Source organism: Phragmites australis, chromosome 3, assembly GCF_958298935.1.
Source record: "Phragmites australis chromosome 3, lpPhrAust1.1, whole genome shotgun sequence".
NCBI lineage: Eukaryota > Viridiplantae > Streptophyta > Magnoliopsida > Poales > Poaceae > Phragmites > Phragmites australis.
Genome location: NC_084923.1, coordinates 2,007,257 through 2,029,988, shown reverse-complemented (window position 1 = coordinate 2,029,988; position 22,732 = coordinate 2,007,257). Strand labels below are relative to the sequence as shown.

Genomic DNA, 22,732 nt, shown 5'->3' with positions numbered 1-22,732 from the left:
GTAGGTGTCTACCTAAATGAAAGATAATGTGGTAAGTAATTTAATAGAGTTTATTATTTAACAAGAAACTAAATGATTGTGAGATAATTAATTATTTTGAAAGACCTTAAAAAACTAATAAGATATATATATATATATATTGAAAAATTATTTTTAACCTTAATTTCTTACTCTTTTCTTAAAAATTACCTAACAGACAAAGCACTGGAGTTGTCTTATGCTGAGTGCACTGATGTCTCAGTGGTTTGCAGACAATGATGTGGACGTTAGGTGGTAAACTCTCAGCAAATTAAACATATAACATGCAAAAAGTATTCCGTGGGAACATATAAATTTTAGTTTTGACGAAATTTTACGAAATTAAACTATTTTCTATTTTAATTTTTTTTCATTTTTTAATTCCGTTGGTCAAAATGTATTATACTTATTTAATTTTTAAAATTTCCAAACTCACTAAACTTTTTGACTCACCATTCAATAATTAATACCTTTAATATTTTTATATATATTAGCTGTCAAAGACTTTAAAATTAGTCTGCATGTATTTTAAAACGAAATCTATTTGATAATATAGGGTGTATGTTAGAGCAAACTAATTGAAATATAATTTTCTTTTACATCGTTAACATATATTATTATGCTATCTAATACATAAAATACTAAAGTCATCTCTAACGGACTCCGTATTTATACTATTTTGATTGCTACAGTAAAATGCCGGCCGGTGACGCTCGATTTTTGGTTCCAACAGAATCCGTATCGGGTAAACAGTGTTGCGGATGAGAGGTGAGCATCGGTATTTTTTGGATGGATACGGGAGCCTCTATCACTGTTTATAGCGTATGCAGGTGGGTTCAAGTGGAGAAAGAGAGTAATATAAGGTAAGAAATAGGGTAGTTGTTGAAGATAAAAAAAATAAAAGATATTATAATAATATTATGAGATACTACAATAATATTATAGAGAATAAATTTTTATAATCTAAGCTTTATCACATAAACATGGTATCACTCGTTCCACCTAGATCTCGACGACCGTGACTTCGGCTTCAAGCCGCTCTTCCCCTTCTACGAGTACGAGCAGGACGACAGATTGAGGTGAATCTCCCAGCACCGCGACAGATTGAATCTTGATTTAGTGTGTCCAGCGTCTGTTTGACCTCAAAAGTTGTAATCTTGTGCTGCCCTTCTCCTTGATAAAATATGTGCATTGTACATTCTCGAAAAAAAACTCAGCGTAATATGCGGACATAAATGAAAAGGTGAAGAAAAAAACTGGTGTAGGCAAGCCTACAGATATTTTTTTTTTTTGGGATAGAGATCAAATGCTGTGATGTCGATAGGAAGTTCACAAGTTCAACTTGTTAGCACGCTACGGCATCTAGTTAATCCGATGTAAATCCCACTTTTCTATTTAGCCTATTATGAGGGGATTAGACAGGGCCTGGCTAATTCTCAAAAAATAATCCCTCCTCAACTTTTTTATTTTTAGAAACTTTTGTAAAAGAATTTTTCTATCAGAACTTTGGAAAAAAAGTTTACTTTAAACTTTTGAGAAAAAAACTTTTTTCAAAAAATGTAACTTAAAACTTTTGAGAAAAAATTACACGCAATTTAAACTATCGTGGATCGTCTCGCACGCTGTGTCGACCGGTTCACTCATGGGCTGTCAGGGGGGATTAACTCCTGTCGCAGGGACTGTGAGGGACCTCTTTTTAGAGATTCGACCGGAGGATGATCCTGAATATGTTCGCCGGAGAAATAAATGTGTATGAATGCGATGGCCGGTGGGGTGGAATGATCTAATGCAGAACGGAGTAAATGCACCGGCGTTTAGACAGGTTCGGGCCGCACGGGGGCGTAACACCCTACTCCTGTATGGATACTATAAATGCCTTGAGAAAGTCCCTCAAGGATGTTGCTAGTTACAAAAATGTTTATCTATCTTAGAGACTGGGGCTCCTTGTTCTTCGGTCTGTGTGTAGCCGCTGACTTTTGGTGCTCTCGATCTTCTCTTCTGTGCTTGTGAGCAATTGTTTCCTCTTCCAAAGCTTGTTTTTCTCCGTGCTGCCGGCTACTTTAAATACTCGCCGGTAGCAGCGTGCCTCGAACAAGAGGGGGGGCACGAGTTCCGAGACACCATAAATGGAAAATGTGTCCCACGGCCGATCGTCCGTCACCATAAATGCACTAGCAACGGGCGCCGTGGAGAGGGTCCACCGGGCAGCCGTAGAGCGGCCCGGTGTGCCCGCCCTGTCTTGTTCCCCTACCACAGCAGCACGGCAGACGGAACGCCTCGGCCCTTACGACGTTATCCCGAGACGGACCGGATGGCACGGGATGGGACCCGTGCATTCAATGACCCCATGCCCTTCTGCCAGAACTTGGCAGGAACTGACACCGAGCGTGGCAGGAGCAGTTGGAGGTGACAGGCCACACGTGCTCTTTAAATGCGGCTTTGGGCCTTTGACTGGCTGACACCTCATCGGTGGGTCCCTTGGGGGCCACTGTCAAGGGGCTCTCTAGGTCGTCGGGGAACCGAGTTCTCGGGGGTCACTGTACACCTCCCCGAGCACTTTCTCCCGAGAATGCCCTTCCTTGATCCTCGGGGAACCGAGTGCTCGGGGGTACTATTCACCTCCCCGAGCACTCTCTCCCGGACACACTTGTACGGATCCTCGGGGGACCGAGTGCTCGGGGGCTGCTGCATACAGCACCGAGCACTCTCTCCCGGAACTTCCTTCAGTGGGTCCTCGGGACACTTGGGCGCCCAAGGAGCCACCACTCGCGGCCCCGGGCACACTTCTCCCGGTACTTAGCCTTCCTGATCATCGGGGGACTCGGGTGCTCAGGAGTCACCGCACACCTTCCCGAGCACTTTCTTCCCGGCACTTAGATTTCGTGGATCATCGGGGAACTGGGGTACTCGGGGACCACCGACTGTGGCCCCGAGCGCCCTCTCCCGGGACTTAATCTTTTTTACCTTGCAGAGGAGACTCCGCGGGATGGCGCCATGTGGCGGATTGCTGGCCTGGACTCAGGATTCGGGGACCCCCGGTTCCTGATACACCGACAAGGGCGAGTTAATAGTTTGGTTATTTGAGCACCCTGCCGAACCTCTTCCCTCCTCAATTGGGACGTTGGGTCAAAGTAAGCAAAGGAAACCAAATAATTCATAAAAGTATTTACTCCCACAAGTATAAATATATGTGGTTTTGAAAAAGATTCAGATAAATTTTTAAAACTTTAACTAACAATAGCTATAAAAATATACTCAATCTGGTCATAAATATATGTTGTTTTAGATCAGGCACGGTTCCCACTGCATATTTTTTACCACCATTTTCTATTAGAATTATTTATAAAATCCATTGAAATATGTGATATTATGAAAATATTTTTCAAGAAAAATCTACATATACGATTTTAAGGTTTTCAAACTAAATATTTAAAAGCTATTGTTAATCAAAGTTTTAAAATTTTGATTGATTCTTTCCTAAAACGACATGTCCTTACAGTGAGATAGAGTATTTTTTTAAGCTTCTTACAAAGTGAACCCATTTACGCTGTCACACTCAAAGCGCACCCCTACCGTACGACCGGAAATGAAATTGAGAGGAAGATATAGCCAATTGGGTCGCTCGGCATGGCACGACCCATGCCTAGCTAGGCACAACCCATTTAGCTACCTAAATAGGCCGTATTGTGTCAACTCACGTGCCAAACCTCAAACCTAGTCACGTCTCACTTATGATCGTACCGGGTCGGGTCAGCCTATAACATGGCAAGCCGGAAGAGTATTTTTTGCCCTATTAGCCCATTATCACGCCAAAAATAGGTATCATTTCAAATCAAATTTGTGACCTTGTGCACGAGAGTAGAGTACACTATCATCGCACCATAATTTATATATGATATTGGCTCTAAACAAATTATACATATTCTTTAAAAAATAAAAAATTAAACGGATCGTACCGTATCGATCCGACGTGCCACACCTTCGACCCAGGCACGATCTACCTAGCCGTGCCATATCGGCCCAGCTCGTTCCCCACCGGGTTGTGCCGTGCACGGGCCAAAACAAAAATGTTGTACCTTGTGCCAACCTATTTAGCCCAATCCAATTGACACCTTTATAATGAGAGGCACCCAAACAAAACCGTTTGCATGTGGTTCACACTTGACCCACCAGAACCAGAAGGGCCAGAGGCCCGCGCCCCCAACTCGAGCCCAAATCCAAAGCGACCGATCCGACCCCACCACTCCCCAACCCCAGACCGCACCAAACCCGCAGCATCCATCGACGACCTCGCCGGCGATAGAGAGAGGCGAAAGCGTGACAGATGGAGGCGGCGGCGGCGGCGGCCGGCGTGCAGCTGGGCTCCTCGAAGCCCCAGATCGCGACGCAGGCGGAGATGGCGGAGGCGCGCGTGCCGCTCACCTACCGTGACCAGTGCGCGCACCTCCTCATCCCGCTCAACAAGTGCCGCGTCACCGAGTTCTACCTCCCCTGGAAGTGCGAGCCCGAGCGCCACGCCTACGAGAAGTGCCAGTACGAGCTCGTCATGGAGCGGATGCTCCAGATGCAGAAGATCCGCGAGGCGCAGGAGACCAAGGCCAAGGGCGGCGCTGCCATCGAGCTTATCCCGGCCACCGCCAAGCTCGCCTGATCCGGCCCCACTCCGATCCGGGTGATTTAGGTGAGCTCTGATCTCGTCACGGCGTTTCTAATTTGTTCTAGATTTAGCGCAGTTGTTGTGATTGAGTTCGTGATTTGGATGTGAACGCGACATTTTGTCATAGGTCCTTAGGAATTTGAATCGCACGAGTGGCGGATCATGCGCCCTTTTGTCAGGGGAAGCAACAGTGAGCGGCTAATTCGTCAGTTTTTTGAGTGGACATTTGGTTAATTTGTGGACATTTGATACTAGGCTGCCAGTGAATAGCTAAGGTTTTCACTTTTCAGTTGTAAGAGTAGGCGAGTAGCACTTGCAGAGCTGATTGGGGTAAAATGTAGAAATGTGACACTGATTCATGGGAGCGTGATGCAAGCTTGCTGCGTATATTACTAATCTGCTCTATGAAGGAATGAAATATGTGGGCACCTCAGATAAGTCCTGATGTTATTTCCTTGCTGTTCTGTGCTTACTGCAGTTCCAACCTATATGATGTTAATCCTTATGTGCATATATTTCGAGTTGTGATGTTCATGAGTACATAGGAGTGCTAAAATGTGCAGAGATCAGTCTAGACGACGGGAAACTTAATTGGAATTCATGGTGACTGACCCACGGCCTGAATTTTTAGTCATTAAGATTAGGGTCTAGGGCCAGTAGCTGCGGCCCCTTTGAGTTCATGCCTTCGCGAGTCTTATTAACTTTACTAAGTGTTCTCAGTTTCTTTGAAGTTTCGAGGATACCGGGTTTTTTTCCTTTGGCCTTGCTCATTACCTGATTTAGCTGCTTGTATTTTGTGATGTATGATCTTAAATACCGTGTGAAAATCCCCAGTTCTTTCAGTTTTAATTAGGTGAAAGCAATGGAGCATCTGGCCACATGAAAAATACCCTAAGTTTTGCTGTTTTGAGTTCATATCGTAGCAGGAAAAATGCAATCTCGTGCTTGAAACTGAGCAAACTGCATAATACTGAATTTTGCTGTAAACGTCAACAGACCCACATATGATCATGCTATCCAATATATCACATCCACTGATCCATATGAGCAATGTAAATTCATTTGCTGTATTTTACATGTTTTTTCTTGTTTTGAGTTTTTTCAACCGAGTAGGGGCTAGAGGCCCTGTAGTCTGTTAGGCTTGCCTTGACTACCAGCAGTTGTTCCTCTAAAGAAAACTGAGAACCCCTGGATGGCAGTGAAAACTGTAACCTTGCAGTGGAGATTGAAAAATATCCCCCTTCACTCTAAATTCGGCAGTATCGTGTCCAGTTCACAGGTAATTCCACTAAAAAGGCTAACTAGCAAAAGGTAGTTACCAAAGGACCACTGGTTGAACTTGTTAAAAGAAACAGAGGCGGTCGTTACAAGTTTTTGCAGTCTGCGAAATGAATAAATGCTGGTAAATTTTTATTTCCATCTGTGAGTGTGACACAGTTCTATTTCTATAGTTTTCCACTTTACCTTGCATTGCCTGTGCTTGTATATAAGTTCATTCAACGTAACGTTAATAACTGGTCTGATTAGCCTAAGGAATTGTTACAAAATCTATGGCAGGACTGTTACTATGTGAACTATTGTTGCTGTCAGTCTGCAGTTTTACTTCCGTGTGCATCTAATGCATTATATATTGAAACACATTTGATGTGATATATTGAAACACATATGGCCACAAAATTTCTACTGTAAACCATGTCTTGTTAGCTTTTCTGCAGTCTTGTGTGATAATTCTGTTTGCAGCCTATGACAACTGACACCATGAAATAAATGGCATAATAATAATGGCAGCAGCACAACCTTTTGGCTGGTCAAGGTTCATTTGTTCTGTTAGTATTAGGTTTGTAGGACTCCCGGAGCTTATTGTGTATGTTGTTCAATCTTCAGAGTCATGCGTTATGCCATTATGACCCTGTGACGTGAATCTTTTGACAGCTACCATATTTTTCAAAGCTGCCACTGCATGATGAAACCATTACACACTTTTAGGTTGTTCATACATCCTAGTCTGGGTGAAAAATATGGTGTTGCCTTGTTCGTACTTCTTAGTTGGAGCTCAAACCCTTGTTTTTGAGCTACAATTCTGAGTAGGCGTAGAATTTTATTTTGGAAATTAAACCATTTAGTCTTCATGGCTTCGATGATATGTACCCTTTGGTTGGTTTGTCTCCCATGTGAATGCATCACTATGATCTTTGACGGCTTGCCCATAGGGCCATGTCAGATGATTAAGTTTGTGGGACAGCAAATTTCACCCTATCAGCCTATCAAGTGGCTCAGATGGTTTTACTGTATGCATTATTTGTTTTGGCCTCAAGCAGCCTCAGAAAACAGCACTGTTTTACTATGTTTCCTCTGGGACAATTTTGTTCTGTCTTATTTGTTTTCCTGATGGCAGTGCCTGTCTGGAAGCTCAAGTTGATTTTACTTTTCCGTGGTACTTTTTTCCTTGTTCAGTCCTATTGACCAATTGGATTCGTTTTGAATGCACAGGTCTGGTTATCACAGCATGCAAGGGCATTGCGCAAGGATCCTGAATGTTTGTTCATAGAACAAACATCTGTTTGAATTTGGCATAAGGTTAACTGTTGTCTTCTTCCCCTCCCTCTTTTCTCCATGGTGGGCATCTTCAAGTTTTAATTTGAGGAATAAGGAAACTTGCTGTCTTATACTTGATAGCTGTGTCACCTTGAAGTTTTGAATGCAATTCATGGACTCTGCATATGTAGACCTACTTTGTGCAGTAGACTCAAGTTATAACATGACCGCTTCGTTTGGACTGTGGTTGTGCAGCATTCGTGTGTGACGTGTCATTATTGTGTCATACTGATATGCCCTTGCATCCATATATTACTACAGCTATGTCCATGCTTCAAGCATAGCTCTGGACCTCGGAGTGGTATTGCTACTTTATGGTCGCGTTTCACCAATTTGATCATATGGGTTTAGACCAAATTCTGAGCATATGTTTGTACCCTTTGATCTGACTGTTTTGCATGACCAGTCTCTCCGCTACATGGGTCAAATATGTGCTGCATTCACTGTCCATACGGTATTCGTTTTGGGGGCAAGACCGAGCATGAGAGCATCTCTGATTCTCTGCCTTCTAGCTCTCAACTCTCGAGGAAGAAGCCAAGGAACACAACAAAATATGGTTTGGCTTTTCTACCCTCCTTGGATGCTCGTGGAGCTTACGGAAGAGTCCACAGCTTGGCTGAAAGTTATGTTCACAACCTATGCGGACTAGCTCCACGATTTGGCTTTTCTATCAACGGTTGGACCAATCAGGTAAATGCAACTTTTCATGTTCTTGAGCACATTCATCTAATTAACCATCTATCTCTCCCATAATTCCTTAACATAAATCTCAATATAAACGAAGATAAATCAGTATCCACGTGTGCTAGTGGAGTTTACGTGTTCATAGCCAATCTGGTGATCGGGCATCGGATCCTCTCCGTACGTTCCGCATGAAATGTTCATCTCAACTGTGCTTGTGCCAAAAGAATCAACACCTTTCCCGACTACTCCGCTCGTTTTGAAGAGTTCCGTACGTGCGTCCCTGTTTGCATTGGCTGTTTGATTACTTCCATCCTGCTCACGCGTACATGCTGGTGATTGGTGAACAGCGATCTACCAGAGCCCAAACGACGACGGCGACGCCGGTGGCCGGCTCGGGCGCCCCACCGCAACCACATGACGCGCTGCCTGCCCGTGGCGAGGATGCAAGAGGGAGGAGGTACGGTGCCAAAGATCTCGGCCGGGGTCCGTGCAACCGCAGCGGCGCAGCGAGGCGCGCGCCGTGCGAGCATGTGCATGGCATGCATGCACGGTGCTCCTTTTCCTTTGTTCCGGGTGGCCAGTTACTAGTGTGACGGAGGCAGAGGCAGGCAGCAAAACATGTGCGATGCAATGTAGATAGCCATGCAGCATACCAGCGTAGCGTGGCCAAGTTAATTAGGGAAGGACAGACAGCGCAGGGTAGGGGAATGATGATGGCACGGACAAAAGAAACCATGCGTACGCGCGGGCACTAGCTAGACTTGCCCACATTACATTCCACCGGCTCAGGCTTGCTTTTTGTAGCGAGAGAGATCACGCAGAGTAACAGACTGCTACAATTCCCATATATGAGATGGAACAGATAGATAGTAGATCAATAACAATAGAATCAAATCGTAACCTCCTCCGATTCTCTTAACAGCAAGGTAGGCAGCCAAGCGACAGGCATAGTCGCTAGCTACTTACTCGGGTTATGAGTCGCCAACTTCACATGTCAGTGACAAAGTTATGATAATATTAAAATCAGAATAATGGTCGCTTGGCAGGTCCACCTTGCACGACCGTGCACGAGCGAACAACGAAAGTTGGGGGAGACAGATTCATGGTCTCGTGGGGGCAGGGCAGGAAGAAACGGACTGGGGATTCGGGGGTGCGTTAATATCCTCTCGGCTCAGGCCTCAGCTAGTCCCTCCCAGCCCGCGGCCCCCGTGCAATGATCCACACCTCCTGCCCTGCCCGCTCAGTCGCTCACGTTGCTGCTGCTGTGCCTGTGCGTCGTCTCTCTCGCCTCTTCTCATTCTTGCGCTCTGAGGCAGTGTCGTCGTCGCATGTTCCTCCGCTTAATTTCTAGCTAGGCTGGAGCACGCACTTATATATTGATACATACGTCGAAACAAAGGCAGCAATGCTGATTGTTATGTATAATACACGCGTTCAGCGGTACTTGTGATGATACTTGCCCCGGCCATGCGCGCGCAGTGCTACTGCATACCGAACGAGCTGGTCCAGTCCAGCAGCACGAGAGAGGAGAGAGAAAGAGAGAGAGGCTCATCAGGGGAAAGGACTACAGAAGGCATGCAGATGCAGCTGAGATGGAGCTGGAGTGCCCAGCAGTGGATCGAGTGGCACCACCATCATTGCATGCAGGGCAAAACAACCGGATCATACGGCTCATCATGCCATTCCAACCTAGCCAGCGCCCCGGCCTGATTCTTTATGCCATCGACATCTTGTCAAATCTTTCCTTTCTGCACTGTTATTGCATGTAACTCGAATCCCCCTGGTCATGAATTGTTAATTCTTTGCATGCACGCCTAGCCTTCTTCCGACCAACCTCGTCTAATTGATGATCATCAATATGCACGTACATGCATCTATCCTGTGTGGCTAGCTGCATGCATGCATGCAAAGTGCAGATTAACACGTGTATATATGTGCACCCTACTACTACTATAGTACTACTGGTATATGTACTTGGCCGGTTGGTGGTGTGTATAATACTACATGTACAGAGGATCTAGCTAGGCCGGGGGAGATAGAAGAGAGAGGAAGAGGGAGGGAGTTCAACAGTGGGGCTAGCTGCCGAAGTTGGAGATGTTGCAAATCGGGCTGGCATTTGACCGGCGCACGCCATGGATGCGGCACAGAAAAAGTTTATCGTCGGTACCTCTGCATGCGTCTGTCGGATCATCGGCTCTTCTTGCATGTCGTACGTGCATATGGGGGACCTTAGCCTCAAAGTTCTGAAAGGTTTTTTATATGCCTTCAGGCCATGTCTCATCTTTAATCTGATATATAGTTCTTTTGTCTATTCTACTCTCCTGCCAAGATGTGATCAGAAAAATAAATTCCCTCTGAAACTTACGGGCTCGATCGATCGGATCCTTCTCCTTGGATGCGCATGCATAATGGTCCATCTGCAATTCTGATCTGTGGTTAATATGCTCGCTTTAAGTACGAGAGGCATCAGGTCAGACAGACCTATCTGAATGAAATATACTAATTTCCTAGAAAAGAAATATATTAAAACATAAATCAATCAATGCATGTACGTGCTGTCCGGGGTTAAAGTCATACTTACCTCCTGATCTCCATCATTATCATGCTGCTGTTGATACTATCATGTGACAATTTTGCTTCAAGAAAATCACTTCGATATCTGTATGCATGGTTCGTAGCCTTTCGGTTTTCCCGAGACAAAAAGAAAAAGATCCATCATCAACTTTTGTTCAATAATATAGGTTGATGCTCTTTTTCAACCAAATTTCAAAGCCCAAATCCTTGAAGCCACAAACTACTCATCAGGCTCCTACAGCCACCTTTTATTTCAGTAGTGTCTGCAAAATTCTGCAGCTAGCGCACAGAGTGAGCTAGCTTATATAGCTTGGTGGAGTAGGAATTTTCACACCTCAACTCACATGTACTGTTAATTACTTAGGTTCATCTTAAATCATCATTATTCTTAAAGACAGACACATCTTAATTGCGAAAACGTGAGAACTAACCGTTATTCCGTGACGCCATCAGTCGAGAATGAGGAGCGTGATCGCGTTGGTGTAGTCGATCGCCGGCTTGATGATGAGGTTGACGTAGTGGACGCCGGCGTGGTGAAGAAACTCGTTGAAGTCACGGTGGAGTGTTGGAGATCGTCGATCATCGTCTTGCAAGGGAGGCGTCGGCCTTCATGTGGCCTCCAGCACTAGATCGATCGGGCGAGTAGGGTTTGTTGAGGCTAAACCTATCTCAACCAATCGTTGGATTGCATGAGATGGCCAGCTCCCCCCCCCCTATATTGCACTGGGCTACAGAGGACCAAAATCATGAGTTGGTTTTGGCGCCCCTGATCTAGGCGCGCGGTGGAGTTAGACTATCCCAACCATATATCCTTCATTTCATTATCTTCTCGATTTCCTTACCCGTTCACATTTCCTTTATTTTTCTCTCATCTCCAACAGCTTCGCATCGAAGGGATTCGTAAAAGGAAAGGAGAAAGAATCACGTTCTGAAGTGAATGACTTTGGAAATTCCTTTGTGACGGGAACGGTGAAGAAAAATTGTTGTAGCGCTGAATGAGACGAAAATCACTTCGTGAAGGGATTTTGAACCCTGACGAGAATTGATTAGGGATCGACACTTGTGAGTTGGTCATGTACAACGAGCGTTGGTTAGCCCAGATCAACACCTACATGTACAACTCATATAGTCATATCTGGTGCACACATGGTACGGCCTGTGTGACAAGATTGAGCTTTTCTTGGTTGTTTTGATTGGACACATGCTATTCTGTTTATACTCCTATAGTCCTCTACATTGATGCTAGATAGCTCACTATTGATTTTTTTTTAAGCAAGCGCCGTTTGCTTGCATGCTACAGTCAAGTGTCATCATACATGGTTTATCACTTTCAATTGCTGAAAGAACAGTTTTAATTAAGCAAGATGTCTTGTTTGCTGAAGCTGAGCGGAAACAATGAAGAAACAAGTAAAAACGGCTGAAAACAGTGCATTGAAATGAATTCAAGTTGCTGTCTATAGGTAGCAATGCAAGCAGGAGGAGGAGGACAAGCCAGGTGCATGTCAGTGGCAATCCTGGCGGGAAGCTAGCTTGTAGCTTGGCATGCTCTGCTCCCCCTGCTGTCTGTTTTCATCTCGCTCGGGTCAACAGCTCTGCCCCAAACTCATAATTATCCCCTCCTACGGCAGGCATATGCTCTGACCACATCTGAAACACCCCCTTTGTCTCCAACCTTTTGTCTCTTCCTTACTGCACTTCCGCTCTCTCTCCCCTGCATTGCATGCCCCCTGCACTGCACCCCACACAGCAAAATTTAACACTTCTCACTGCTCCCCTCTCCCTCCTCTCTGTATGTCCTCTCCTCTCCCTAGTGGCAAGTATGAGTGTTACTGAGTTGCATGCACTGTTAGTACATAAGCTAACCTGGCTCATAGCTGGTCACTCGTGTGCATATACGTGTGAAGTGTCTGGCACAGCTCATTAACCAGATATATAGCTGGTTGCTGTAACTGCTTGCGTATATTAAGCTAGAGGGCTGGTTGGTGCTGTTGGAGCTGAGATGTCCATGGCGAGGACGGTGGTCGGAAGGGAGAGGAACGGGGGCGTGAGGCAGTACAACAGGTCCAAGGTGCCTCGCCTGAGATGGACGCCTGATCTGCACCACTGCTTCGTCCACGCCATTCACAAGCTCGGAGGCCAGGACAGTATGTGCATGCCTGCCCGCCTTTCTTGATCACCTTGTTGCTTCGATTTCCTTCATGTTTCCTTTCTCTTTCTACGGTCTTTTGATGAGTGTTCCTGTGTTCATTGCTGCGTTTCTCATGCTATTCTGAACTTGCGATTGCAGAGGCTACGCCGAAACGAGTTCTGCAGCTGATGGGAGTGGGAGGCCTCACCATATCTCATGTCAAAAGCCATCTGCAGGTTAACTAGTTGGAGCCACAGCTCTCTTGGAATACGTTCATCCATCTTACTATTTTTTTTATAAAGTCGCGCACTAAATGAATAGCTTTTGTTGTCTTACTGCTGAAGCAGATGTACAGGAACATGAGAAATGATCTTGGAATGCAAGGTACATACATGTTATTTCCTTTTATTTCGGAATGAGTTACAGGTTTTCTCCTAGTTGCCTGCCCTTTGTAGTTCAGGCACAGCTCTTCTTTCTTCCCCAAAACGTTAGAAAAAGAAGCATCCCATCTTCTTCTTTTTTTTCATCCCTGTAGCTTGTTGGGTCCTGAACTGTAGGGCCTCCGAAAATAGCTAATAGGTTTACCTTCCTCGCTAAAAATTCATGAAGTAAATGTGCCAGCTAATGAAATTTAAGTCTTGATGATGTTGCTAGTCTTGAAAGAAAGGCAGTATGTAGGCTGTAATCTCTTAGGACGACCATAATATTTATTACTTCTTCCGTCTCAAAATAGATGAGATTTTAGAGTTGAATATAAGTATTAAAGTGAACGATAAAATAATCATCTTATCTTATTTAAATAATATTTATTGTGTGAAAAATGAAACTAGCATTGGGAAAGGAGTTACTTAATAAAGATGATAAGATTAAAAAAAAATAAACGAAAGTTACCTCGAAATCGTAGAACGTCGTGTATTTTGAACATTCTAGAAGAGACTAAAATGTTATCTATTTTGAGACGCGAGAAGTTCTCAACTACTCCCTCTGATTACAAATATAGGTCGTTTTAGCATCATCAACTATTCTCTAAATATAAGTCATTCTCGAACTTCTATGCACTTTTTCTCTTTTATTTTCTTCTTACCCTGGTTTAATAAATAATATCACTCTCACAAATAAATGCGTTATCTTTTTCAATGCAGAATAAATAAAGAGCAATAAGATCATTTGATCTACTTTTTTAATCTCTATACACAAATCTAAAATGACCTACATTTATAATCGGAGTGAGTAGGTAGTAAGGTTGGGCTGTGTGTCACTAGACACAGTGTATAATGCCAATAATATGGTCTTTCTATCCTCTCTTATTCTCACATTGCAGATGCTCTTATATATCTTGCAATTCATGCATATGCGCATGGATGGCACGGATATCAACAACTACCATTTTTTTGTTTGCTTTATGCAACTTCCAATGGCTAGATCTACTTTATCCTTCGTGCATGAAGCTGCATGCTGCACTACATGATAGAAGAAAACCTAACCTTAGTCTTCCTTTCTTTTGCCAATCTTTTTTGTTAACTGAATTTTTTTTTTTCCAATCGTGTGATCAGGAATGCAGGTGCACCGGACGGATCAAGAGCACATATATGGAGGAGGCATGGAAGTCTGCACTGATATGCAGCAGCAGTGTGATAATGAGTGTGATGCCTCCTGCTGCATCTCCCACTCTCCAAAGCCTAGAAAGGAACCAATGCTGCTTCGCCCCCAACTGAAAAGGTCACTGCCTTTTATTATTTACTCATTTCTTTTAATCACTTTATGCTCTCTGCCAATCTATATATGTGCTCATCAGTCACATCAGGAGGAGCTATTCGCTTCATGAATAATGACAACATTTTTAGACCCTCCTTTGGCATTCACTTTTTGCCTGAGGTATCCAATCAAATATTCCTGCATGCATGCACATCTTGAAATACAATAATGTTCTTTTTTGACCGGAAAGATGCATGTCGTCTAGGTAACATGATATCTGCATTGCCTGTTGTATAGCTAGTACTTGTTTATGTATATCAAGGTAGATCCTGTAGAATGTTTGTCTACGAAGGACGACTTGGTTGTTCCGCGAAAAGAGAAGATAGTAAATGAACATTTCATACAATTTCACTAGCCAACATGTGTATCATTGTGCGTGCTTTTTAGATCTCGTTGATAGCAGCATTTTTCAAAAGGATCTGTCAAATTTCTCCAATCATTTTATTACCACTTGTGTCAAGTTTGTTCTTTCCCCGGTATCTGCTTTTTCTCTCGCATGCCATGAATTTAACCGTGGATGCATGCACACAAATACCAACCAACAGGGCAGTGGTAGCATCTGAGACGGAGACAAGCCGCGAACGGGAGGAGGGGAGCGCGAGCCCCAGGAGCCTGCTGAGAGGCCAAGGAATATGTGAGAGGGACAGGTCGTCGTCGAGCCCGTACTGCACCCTCGCAGCAGCCGGTGACTACAACTACATGCGCATGCAGCTGCAGATGCAAGCGGCCATGGGCATGGCGCCTCCTCACGCGGAGGTGGAGCCCCGGGGAACGGGAATAAAGCAAAAGGCGCAGCAGCACGGGCCGCGGCCTGCTGCGGCAGACAGCAAACACGCCTCCGCCCCTCCTCCTTCCAAGCTCACATTCTTGGGCTTCGTGGTGGCGCCGGGGCCGCCCCCCGCCTGCTGCCGCCGCGACCACCCTTTTGAGGTATGCACTGCACTGTCTCCTCGGCTAGGATGTCCATGAGGTCGATCGATCTCGCTGAGTGAGCGAGTTATCAGGGCAGGGGGACAAACCGTATGCATGGACGGATCGTCTCATCTCTCAGTGTGCACAGCCCTGTCCGGTTCCTCTGCGTCGAGCAGTGCAAACTGCAAAGTGTTTGCGTGTGTGGGCGCGCATGCGCCTATCAGGTTTATACCATTTCTGCAGTGGTGTTTTTTTGTCCTTGCGTGCCCAGCTACTGCGTGTCCCTGCTCTCTTTCTCTCTCCCCGTGCGTGCGTGTGGGGAGGGAGAGTGAGAGAGATTGATCAGTAGGGTGCATTGTCCCCCCTCTTGCTTTTTTGCTTCCGGATGAGTATCCCTGATTTCATCCTTATTGACGTATGGGGCTAGATCCATATGTTAGTAACTAACAAAGTTATAGTGATGTTAAAGTCAGGAGATCTCGATCCTTGCTTGTCTCCAACCACACCAAAAAAAGGCAAATGTTTGAAGTGCCTGGCTGGAGAGGCCTACCACATTTTCCTTTAGAATTAGCCAGCAAAAAAATGATTAATTTCCTTTGTCTTTCTTGTTTACCAAAAAAAAACACTTTTGTGCTTACCAAACGTGTTTGTAGTTAGACGATGCTACAATTTGGTGCTTCGTTTGCTGTTACGATACTAACGAAATGACACGCACGCATGCATGCAGGTGGTCGGCCCGGCTCCCACCCACGGCGTCGCCCTCACGACGAACCGCGCAGGAGCACGCCTCCCGTGCATCCTCGAGATGCCAAGCAAGGCCGTCGTCGCCAGACCTTCGTCGTCGGTAGGTTCCGAACACGAAGAGTACTGCTCGCTCTCGCTGTCCCTGGCACTGGACACGGGTAACGGCCGCGGGGCGAGCGGGCAGTGCTGCACGTACAGCGGCGAGGAGGGGAACCTGCTCTCGTCGACGACGTCGTCGCCGGGGAGCCGGATCAGCCTCGACCTGTCGCTCTCCACGTTAGCAAATTAACCCGCGTGCGTGCTTGTTCCATCTTCCAGTGATCCAGTGGAATAGCTCGGGCCTTGGTGGGCCTCTTGGTGTAGCGTGACAGTTTTCGCCTGGTATGGTTGTAGCTTTCGGCCCATGCCCATGTGCAGTAGCGGCTCAATTTTCTCATGTCGGGCTCAACAGAGCTTGTGCCATGTTTGTTAGCCGCCCAAATTGCGGTTTTGCTAACGATCTGTCGCCATGCACGACTCTATCTCGCGCAATTATCTCCCGCCTGTTATTCTCGATCTCGATCGCACAGTTATCTCCATGCCTGTTACTCACGACACTATCTCGTAAAATCAGCCTGTTATTCACGACTTTATCTCGCGCAATTATCTTATTTATGTCCCACACAATTATCTCATGCCCGTTATTCAGTCTTTTATTACGTATAAAAGTTGTATTCTCTACGTGGAGCATTTCGCTTTTACAAAAATGTATCCATTAAAATATCGGTTATGCTATTTCAAGTGCTTGAAACCAGTTCATTTTTAAGAAATCATCGAGCCATCAATATTACACATCTAATTTTTGTATGCCAACGTTGCAACTAGCTAAATATGAACTCGATAAGAGCACAGAATTGGCTTCACAAACACTGTATAACTTGGTAGTTCCCAAGTAAAATTAAAGAATAACACAGTGCAAAATGAGCGTACGTGCTAGTAAAATTGGCAAACTCAACAGCATTAGAAACAGACAAAAAAAATTTAACCTACATGCTATTAGATCTGCCTTGAACCATTTGGCGAGCGAGGCTACCTACCAACGAACCTATGACTCGTACGTGTACCCAAAGCTACTAAGACGACGACGTCCGCTTGGTACCGCTCCTGAAAATGCGCAACGAGTACGAAGCGACGTCCGTTCATGCGCCGCCGTGCCCTGCCGTTACACGGAGTAGTACGGCGATTTGATCGCGTCGATGTCCAGCCCCTTGCGCCTCGCCGCCGACTCCAGCTGGCCCTTCAACGTGCTCTGCTCACGGAACCTGCAACGATATATATGTATAGGGACATGCATCACGTACAGGTGCAATGAAACGGGATACGACGCATTGTCCTAGCTTACGGCCCTTGGTACGTACCTCGCAACCTCTGCTCGCCGCTTGGCCTGCTCGGCGATCTCCGAGAGCTCCCTGAAGCTGCTGCTCCGGCCACCGATCAGGATGTTGTCGGCCACCGGCGCCGGGAGACCGTGGAGGCTGCGCTGCGTCGTCGCCCACTGCGCCTCACGCTCCTCCCTGCCGTAATCCTTCTTGGTGGTGAACGCAGTCTGAAAAACGCAGGAGCCAACGCGTCAGTCCCCAGTAGGAGCATGTAAACACACTGAAACTGAAGAAACAAACCATCTGTACAACCTTGTTCTGGAGGAGATTGCTCCAGGCCTTGCCACTCAGCACGTAGCGGATGGAGAACTTGAAGAGGTCGAGGGGCAGGAAGGTGACGAGGCTGTAGAGCCAGATGACGCCGGCCCACCCCCACCCGATGCCTCTGATGTGTGCAAACCCAAAATTCGCGTACACTGCCAGTACAGTTGCAACCTGCAGTGACGAACAGATTGTGCTCAGGGCCTGCATGGTTCACTACATGCTCAAGCAAGAGGAGAATAGGAAACCGAGCTTACAATCTGCGCGACCACGAACGCAAGGCACAGCAGGAAGCCGGGGCATTCGGTGAAGCACCAGCTGCGCGATCGCGTCACGAAGATGAGGGCCTGGCTGATGATGCTAACTTGCAGGTACAGGGCTGCCATCATCTCGTCGTTGCTGCCGCTAAGGGATCTCACGTTGAACGTGTTCTGCAACAAGAAAAGTTTTAGCATCCTGTGAGAAGCTATGTAATATGGACAGTGAATCTTGTTTTTTCATGATTAATTTGGATTCGTTGGTCACGGAGAGGGCAAATTAAGAGTGCTTACAGAGAAGAAGTCAGTGCTTCTCATGGCCCAGAAGAATATCACAGTCATGACGGCCAGGTAAGTGCCATACACGATGCCGGCGACAAAAATCTCATTCAGCTTCCAGCTATCTGGGTGTGGGGATGGTTTTACTCTGTCCTTTGAGATAGTCATGATTGTGCCTGAAATCAGATACCAGAAGTTCACTTTTGAGTACACGAACAATCGACAATGTACTAATGAAATATTTATCATCTTTGAAGTTGCTATGCAAACCTACCGTCGTTCAGAATAGCAATGATCAGAATCATGAACGGTGAGAAATCAAATTTCCAGATCAGAGCAATCAGCATGAATCCAAGCTGCGCATTGCCAACAAATAAGAATTTCAAACCAGTATAACAGTGTATCTGTAGATTCTGTAATGCCTTAGAAAAAAAACTTACCACAATACGAATTGTTATCGACACGGCGTATATCTAAACAAATAACAGGAGAAGGAATTCCAGTTAGAATTGTAAACGAAAATAGGCATGCACTCATTCTTAGAAATAGTGAGTTTGTCCGCCAAGAAATGCTTACAGTGTAATTCTTCATCCTCTGGAAGATGGCCCGGCTAGTGAGCACAGCACTGATGATGACACTGAGTCCAGGTTGAGTAAGCACAATGTCAGAGGCACTCCTTGCTGCATCAGTAGCATCAGCTACGGCAATTCCGATATCTGCCTTCTTCAACGCAGGCGCGTCGTTCACTCCATCTCCAGTCATTCCACAGATGTGCTTCATCTCCTGCAGCTTCTTGACGATCTCATACTTGTGCTCTGCATCAAAATGCAGCAAAGTCAGACTGCTCTGAATAAAAATGCAGCTTCTTGACGATCTCATACAATTGCAGGCACAGTTCCTGTGTGCTCACCTGGGAAGACGCCGGCAAAGCCATCGGCCTTCTCAATCAATTCATCCACAGGGATTGAAGCGGTGGACTCATCTTTGCTCTGCCCAAGAAGTGCTGATGAGGGGTACATGTTTGTGCCCATGCCGAGCCTCCTGCCGGTTTCCTTTGCAATGGCAAGTTGATCACCTGCAGGTGTCACGCTCTTGTCAGCCTGAACAACTTCTAAGTATTGCAGTGTAAAGCAGTTGAACTAGATGATGAAAGGCAGAAGGTACCAGTGATCATCTTCACATTAACGCCGAGGTTGAGCGCATGCTTGATGGTATCAGAACTGTCGTGCCTCGGCGGGTCAAGTAGAGGCAGCAAGCCGACAAACTGCCACGGCTTTCCAGGGCTGTCCTTGCTCTTCTCCGGCACTTCCTGTTAGCAAATCATGACAAATATTATACACAAGAAATTGAAGATGCAATTCATAGTTGTATAATTGAATATATACTGATCAATATTGTTCAGGATCATGCCTGTCTTGCGACGGCTAGAGATCTAAGGCCGCGCTCCGCGTACTTGTCGATCACAATGTGAACCATGTTCTTCAGGTTTTCTGCGCAATTGCAGAGGGCCAAGATCTGCATGCAACCATACAAATTATTGAAGGAGTATGACACAGAAAACAGTAAAAATGATGTGATCCATGCAATAAGAAATATGTTTTTTTGGGGTAAAGAATAAGATGATGATGACGATTAGACAAGGACGGCATGGTAACGGACCTGCTCGGGAGCGCCCTTGCTGACACGGTGCCAACTGTCGTCGGAGAGGTCAATGTAGGTGAGGGCGGTACGCTTGTCGACGGGGTTGAAGGGGAGGAAGTGCACCTCCTCGATGCCGTCCCTGGCCTCCTTGGGATCATCGAGCATGCCGACCATGGCGGCGTCGATGGCGTCCTGGTTCTCCACCCTGGAGGCCCTGGCGGCGAACAGAATGACATCTTCCTTGTCAACGCCGGCGGCGTAGATCTCTACGAGGTCGCGGTCCACACTGAGCTCGTTGAGGGTGAGCGTTCCGGTCTTGTCACTGCAGAGTACGTCCATGCCGGCCATCTCCTCGATGGCGGTCATGCGCTTGGTGATTGCGCCCTGCAACGACAGCCGGTGGGAGCCGATGGCCATGGTGACGGACAGCACGGTGGGCATGGCGATGGGGATGCCGCCGATGAGAAGCACGAGGAGGTTGTCGATGCCCTCGCGGTACCGGCGGTGCTGGATGGGGTACATGACGATGACCTCAACAGCGAGGCCGATGGCGATGGCGGCGATGCAAAAGTTGCCGATGGCCTTGAGCACCTTCTGGAAGTGGCCGACCTGGTTGGTGCTGTCGACGAGGTGCGCCGCCTTGCCGAAGAACGTGTGGACGCCGGTGGCAATGACGACGGCCTCGATCTCGCCATGCTTGCACGTGGATCCCGAGTAGACGCTGCTGCCGGGATTCTTGGTGACCGGGAGACACTCGCCGGTGAGTGCCGACTGGTCGATCTTGAGCGGATCGCCCTCGAGCAGGCGCGCATCAGCTGGGACAATGTCGCCCAGTTTGATGCTGATGATGTCACCCGGGACGAGGATCGCCGCGTCCTCCTCGCTCCAGCGGCCGTCACGGAGCACCTTGGCCTTGGGCGCAAGGTTGGCCATGAGCGCCTGGGCCGCGCTCCCAGCGTTGTTCTCCTCGATGAACGAGATGGTGGAGTTGATGATGAGGAGCGCCACGATGCCAACGAAGTCTTGCCAATCCGGCGGCTTGTGATCGCCGTTCGCGAGCACGATGGCCATGATGGCTGCCATCTCCATCACCCACGACAGCGGGTTCCACATGAACCCTAAGAACTTCAAAACCTTGCTCTCCTGCACACACGACGCAATTGTTATGCGAAGCGAATCTCGCAGATCAATCACATGTAAAAAAGCAGAAAACTAAATTATGATGAGGCGAGAGATCAAGAGCAAACCTTTTTCTCTTCTAGTTTGTTGGGACCAAAGACGGCGGTGCGTGCCTCGGCCTCGTCGGAGGCGAGGCCTCTCTTACTGCATTTGAGTTTGATGAACACCTCCTCCACGGGGATGTTCTCCTGTAGAAACAACGCATTAGATTGAACAAACAACATTGGCAGGTTGATCGAAGACTGACAAGAACGGCAGGTTAGAGATCAAATCCCCCAGATCCAAGTATCCAACAACACTTGATCGAAGAAACAAGCCACCACTCACCAGATCGACAGCTTCGCTTTTTATTTCGTTGAGGCGTTCCGCAGCCGCCGCCATCCTGGCGATCCGCGGCAAAGCTCAACGCCCCAGCCGCCGCTCCCCACGCGCCTAAACCCTAAGCCAACCCCCTCGCGGCGCACGAACTTGACGATGCGTCCCGAGAGCTATGGCTTCTCTATTTATGGCTCGGAAGTTGGAACAGATAGAATTCGTTTAGGTTTTGGATTCGATAGGCACGATTCCTTCCCTTACCCGCAGCGCAGCCACCTCCTCCCGGGTGGAACCAAGCCTGGCCGGGAAACGGGTCCGTCTCCGAGTCTCTCCCGCACAGCACGCCGGCACTAGAGGAAGGCTCCTCCTATAGGCCGGGTGTGGATTTCGATTCCTCTCAGTACTCTTCGGCGGCGAGCGGTGTAGAAGAATCCATTAGGCCCATGAACCCTAACAAGAGTCATCCTAAACCCTAACACGAGTCCGGTCAGCCGATTAGGCCCATGACCAGCCTTTTCTCCTTTTATATTTACATATATACATATATATATATATATATTCTTGTTTTTTCTAGAAATTTTATCACATCTGTAATATCTATGATTTAGATTTATAATGTTTTTGTCTTTTCAAACACATTCAGTAATTCAAAAGGCTTAACTCAACAATTCTTGAAACCTATAGTTCAACAGTTGTGTAAAAGTGGTGTTCAACAATTTGTAATCACTAGGTATTCCTCGGGGGAAAAAAGACTAATCACTACGTTAATTAAACCGTGGTTAAAATATCATCAATTGTATGCAACACAGCAATGGGCTAAGCTGAAAAAAAAAAGAAACAAAAGGAAAAAAGGTCGATGGAAAAAGGTAGGGACGGCCCCGTAGCGAAGCATTCGAATGGAGCCTGCGCGGACTTTGAACTCGTCATCGGCAAGCTCATGCGTCGAAACTTCGGCCGTGCAGATTAGTCTGTACGGCCACCTTCTGATCAAGCAGCCCTGACGTAGCCTACCCGCCCCCGCTCCCCCCCCCCCCCCCACGTACATGGCCGCGCCGCTGCCGCTGCCGGTGACGCCACGGCGCGAGGATGGCGCCGGCGCGGAGGTGCGGAGGGCAGCCACGGCACTACTGTTCCTGGCGGCCGTTGCGCTCCCGTGCCTGGTGCTGTACCGCGCCGTGGCGCGGGGGCCGTGCTCGTGTGGCCCGGTGCAGCCGCCGTGCCGTGGCGGCTGGCCGCGGCGGACGCGCCGCGCCACGACGTCGACCTGGTGAGTGCGTCACACCATGCAAAGCTTGTTTGGATGTTATGGTATTTA

The 22,732-nt window shown here is 47.0% G+C and overlaps 3 protein-coding genes across 3 annotated transcripts; 2 read left to right on the top strand and 1 right to left on the bottom strand.

Moving 5' to 3' along the window:
- The first annotated feature begins 4,238 nt into the window (after window positions 1–4,238).
- LOC133911500 (NADH dehydrogenase [ubiquinone] 1 beta subcomplex subunit 7-like) lies at window positions 4,239–7,452 on the top strand. The gene is made up of 2 exons (XM_062353759.1): window positions 4,239–4,699; window positions 7,166–7,452. Exon 1 carries the CDS (start codon window positions 4,343–4,345, stop codon window positions 4,667–4,669), a length of 327 nt encoding a protein of 108 aa, XP_062209743.1. The 5' UTR covers window positions 4,239–4,342; the 3' UTR covers window positions 4,670–4,699; window positions 7,166–7,452.
- A 4,693-nt stretch (window positions 7,453–12,145) lies between these two features.
- LOC133912743 (myb family transcription factor MOF1-like) lies at window positions 12,146–16,356 on the top strand. The gene is made up of 6 exons (XM_062355631.1): window positions 12,146–12,672; window positions 12,816–12,892; window positions 13,004–13,040; window positions 14,210–14,375; window positions 14,957–15,341; window positions 16,051–16,356. Exons 1-6 carry the CDS (start codon window positions 12,528–12,530, stop codon window positions 16,354–16,356), a joined length of 1,116 nt encoding a protein of 371 aa, XP_062211615.1. The 5' UTR covers window positions 12,146–12,527.
- Window positions 16,357–17,268: 912 nt separating this feature from the next.
- LOC133910864 (plasma membrane ATPase-like) lies at window positions 17,269–21,483 on the bottom strand. Its single transcript, XM_062353103.1, has 14 exons — window positions 21,430–21,483; window positions 21,171–21,290; window positions 19,942–21,066; window positions 19,693–19,797; window positions 19,447–19,591; window positions 19,193–19,357; window positions 18,859–19,097; window positions 18,723–18,755; window positions 18,557–18,638; window positions 18,298–18,458; window positions 18,004–18,177; window positions 17,738–17,920; window positions 17,465–17,652; window positions 17,269–17,368 (listed from the first exon to the last, which is right to left on the bottom strand). Exons 1-14 carry the CDS (start codon window positions 21,481–21,483, stop codon window positions 17,269–17,271), a joined length of 2,874 nt encoding a protein of 957 aa, XP_062209087.1.
- Window positions 21,484–22,732: the final 1,249 nt, after the last annotated feature.

Excerpts from the sequence above, each read along its gene's own strand:
- LOC133912743 (XM_062355631.1), top strand. The coding sequence starts at position 12,528 with ATGTCCATGGCGAGGACGGTGGTCGGAAGGGAGAGGAACGGGGGCGTG. Across the intron at positions 14,376-14,956 it reads CTTCGCCCCCAACTGAAAAG|GGCAGTGGTAGCATCTGAGA; the intron begins GTCACTGCCTTT and ends ACCAACCAACAG. Across the intron at positions 15,342-16,050 it reads GCCGCGACCACCCTTTTGAG|GTGGTCGGCCCGGCTCCCAC; the intron begins GTATGCACTGCA and ends GCATGCATGCAG.
- LOC133911500 (XM_062353759.1), top strand. The coding sequence starts at position 4,343 with ATGGAGGCGGCGGCGGCGGCGGCCGGCGTGCAGCTGGGCTCCTCGAAG.
- LOC133910864 (XM_062353103.1), bottom strand. The coding sequence starts at position 21,483 with ATGGCGGCGGCTGCGGAACGCCTCAACGAAATAAAAAGCGAAGCTGTC. Across the intron at positions 19,358-19,446 it reads TAATGTGAAGATGATCACTG|GTGATCAACTTGCCATTGCA; the intron begins GTACCTTCTGCC and ends TGACACCTGCAG. Across the intron at positions 17,369-17,464 it reads CGGCGAGCAGAGGTTGCGAG|GTTCCGTGAGCAGAGCACGT; the intron begins GTACGTACCAAG and ends ATATCGTTGCAG.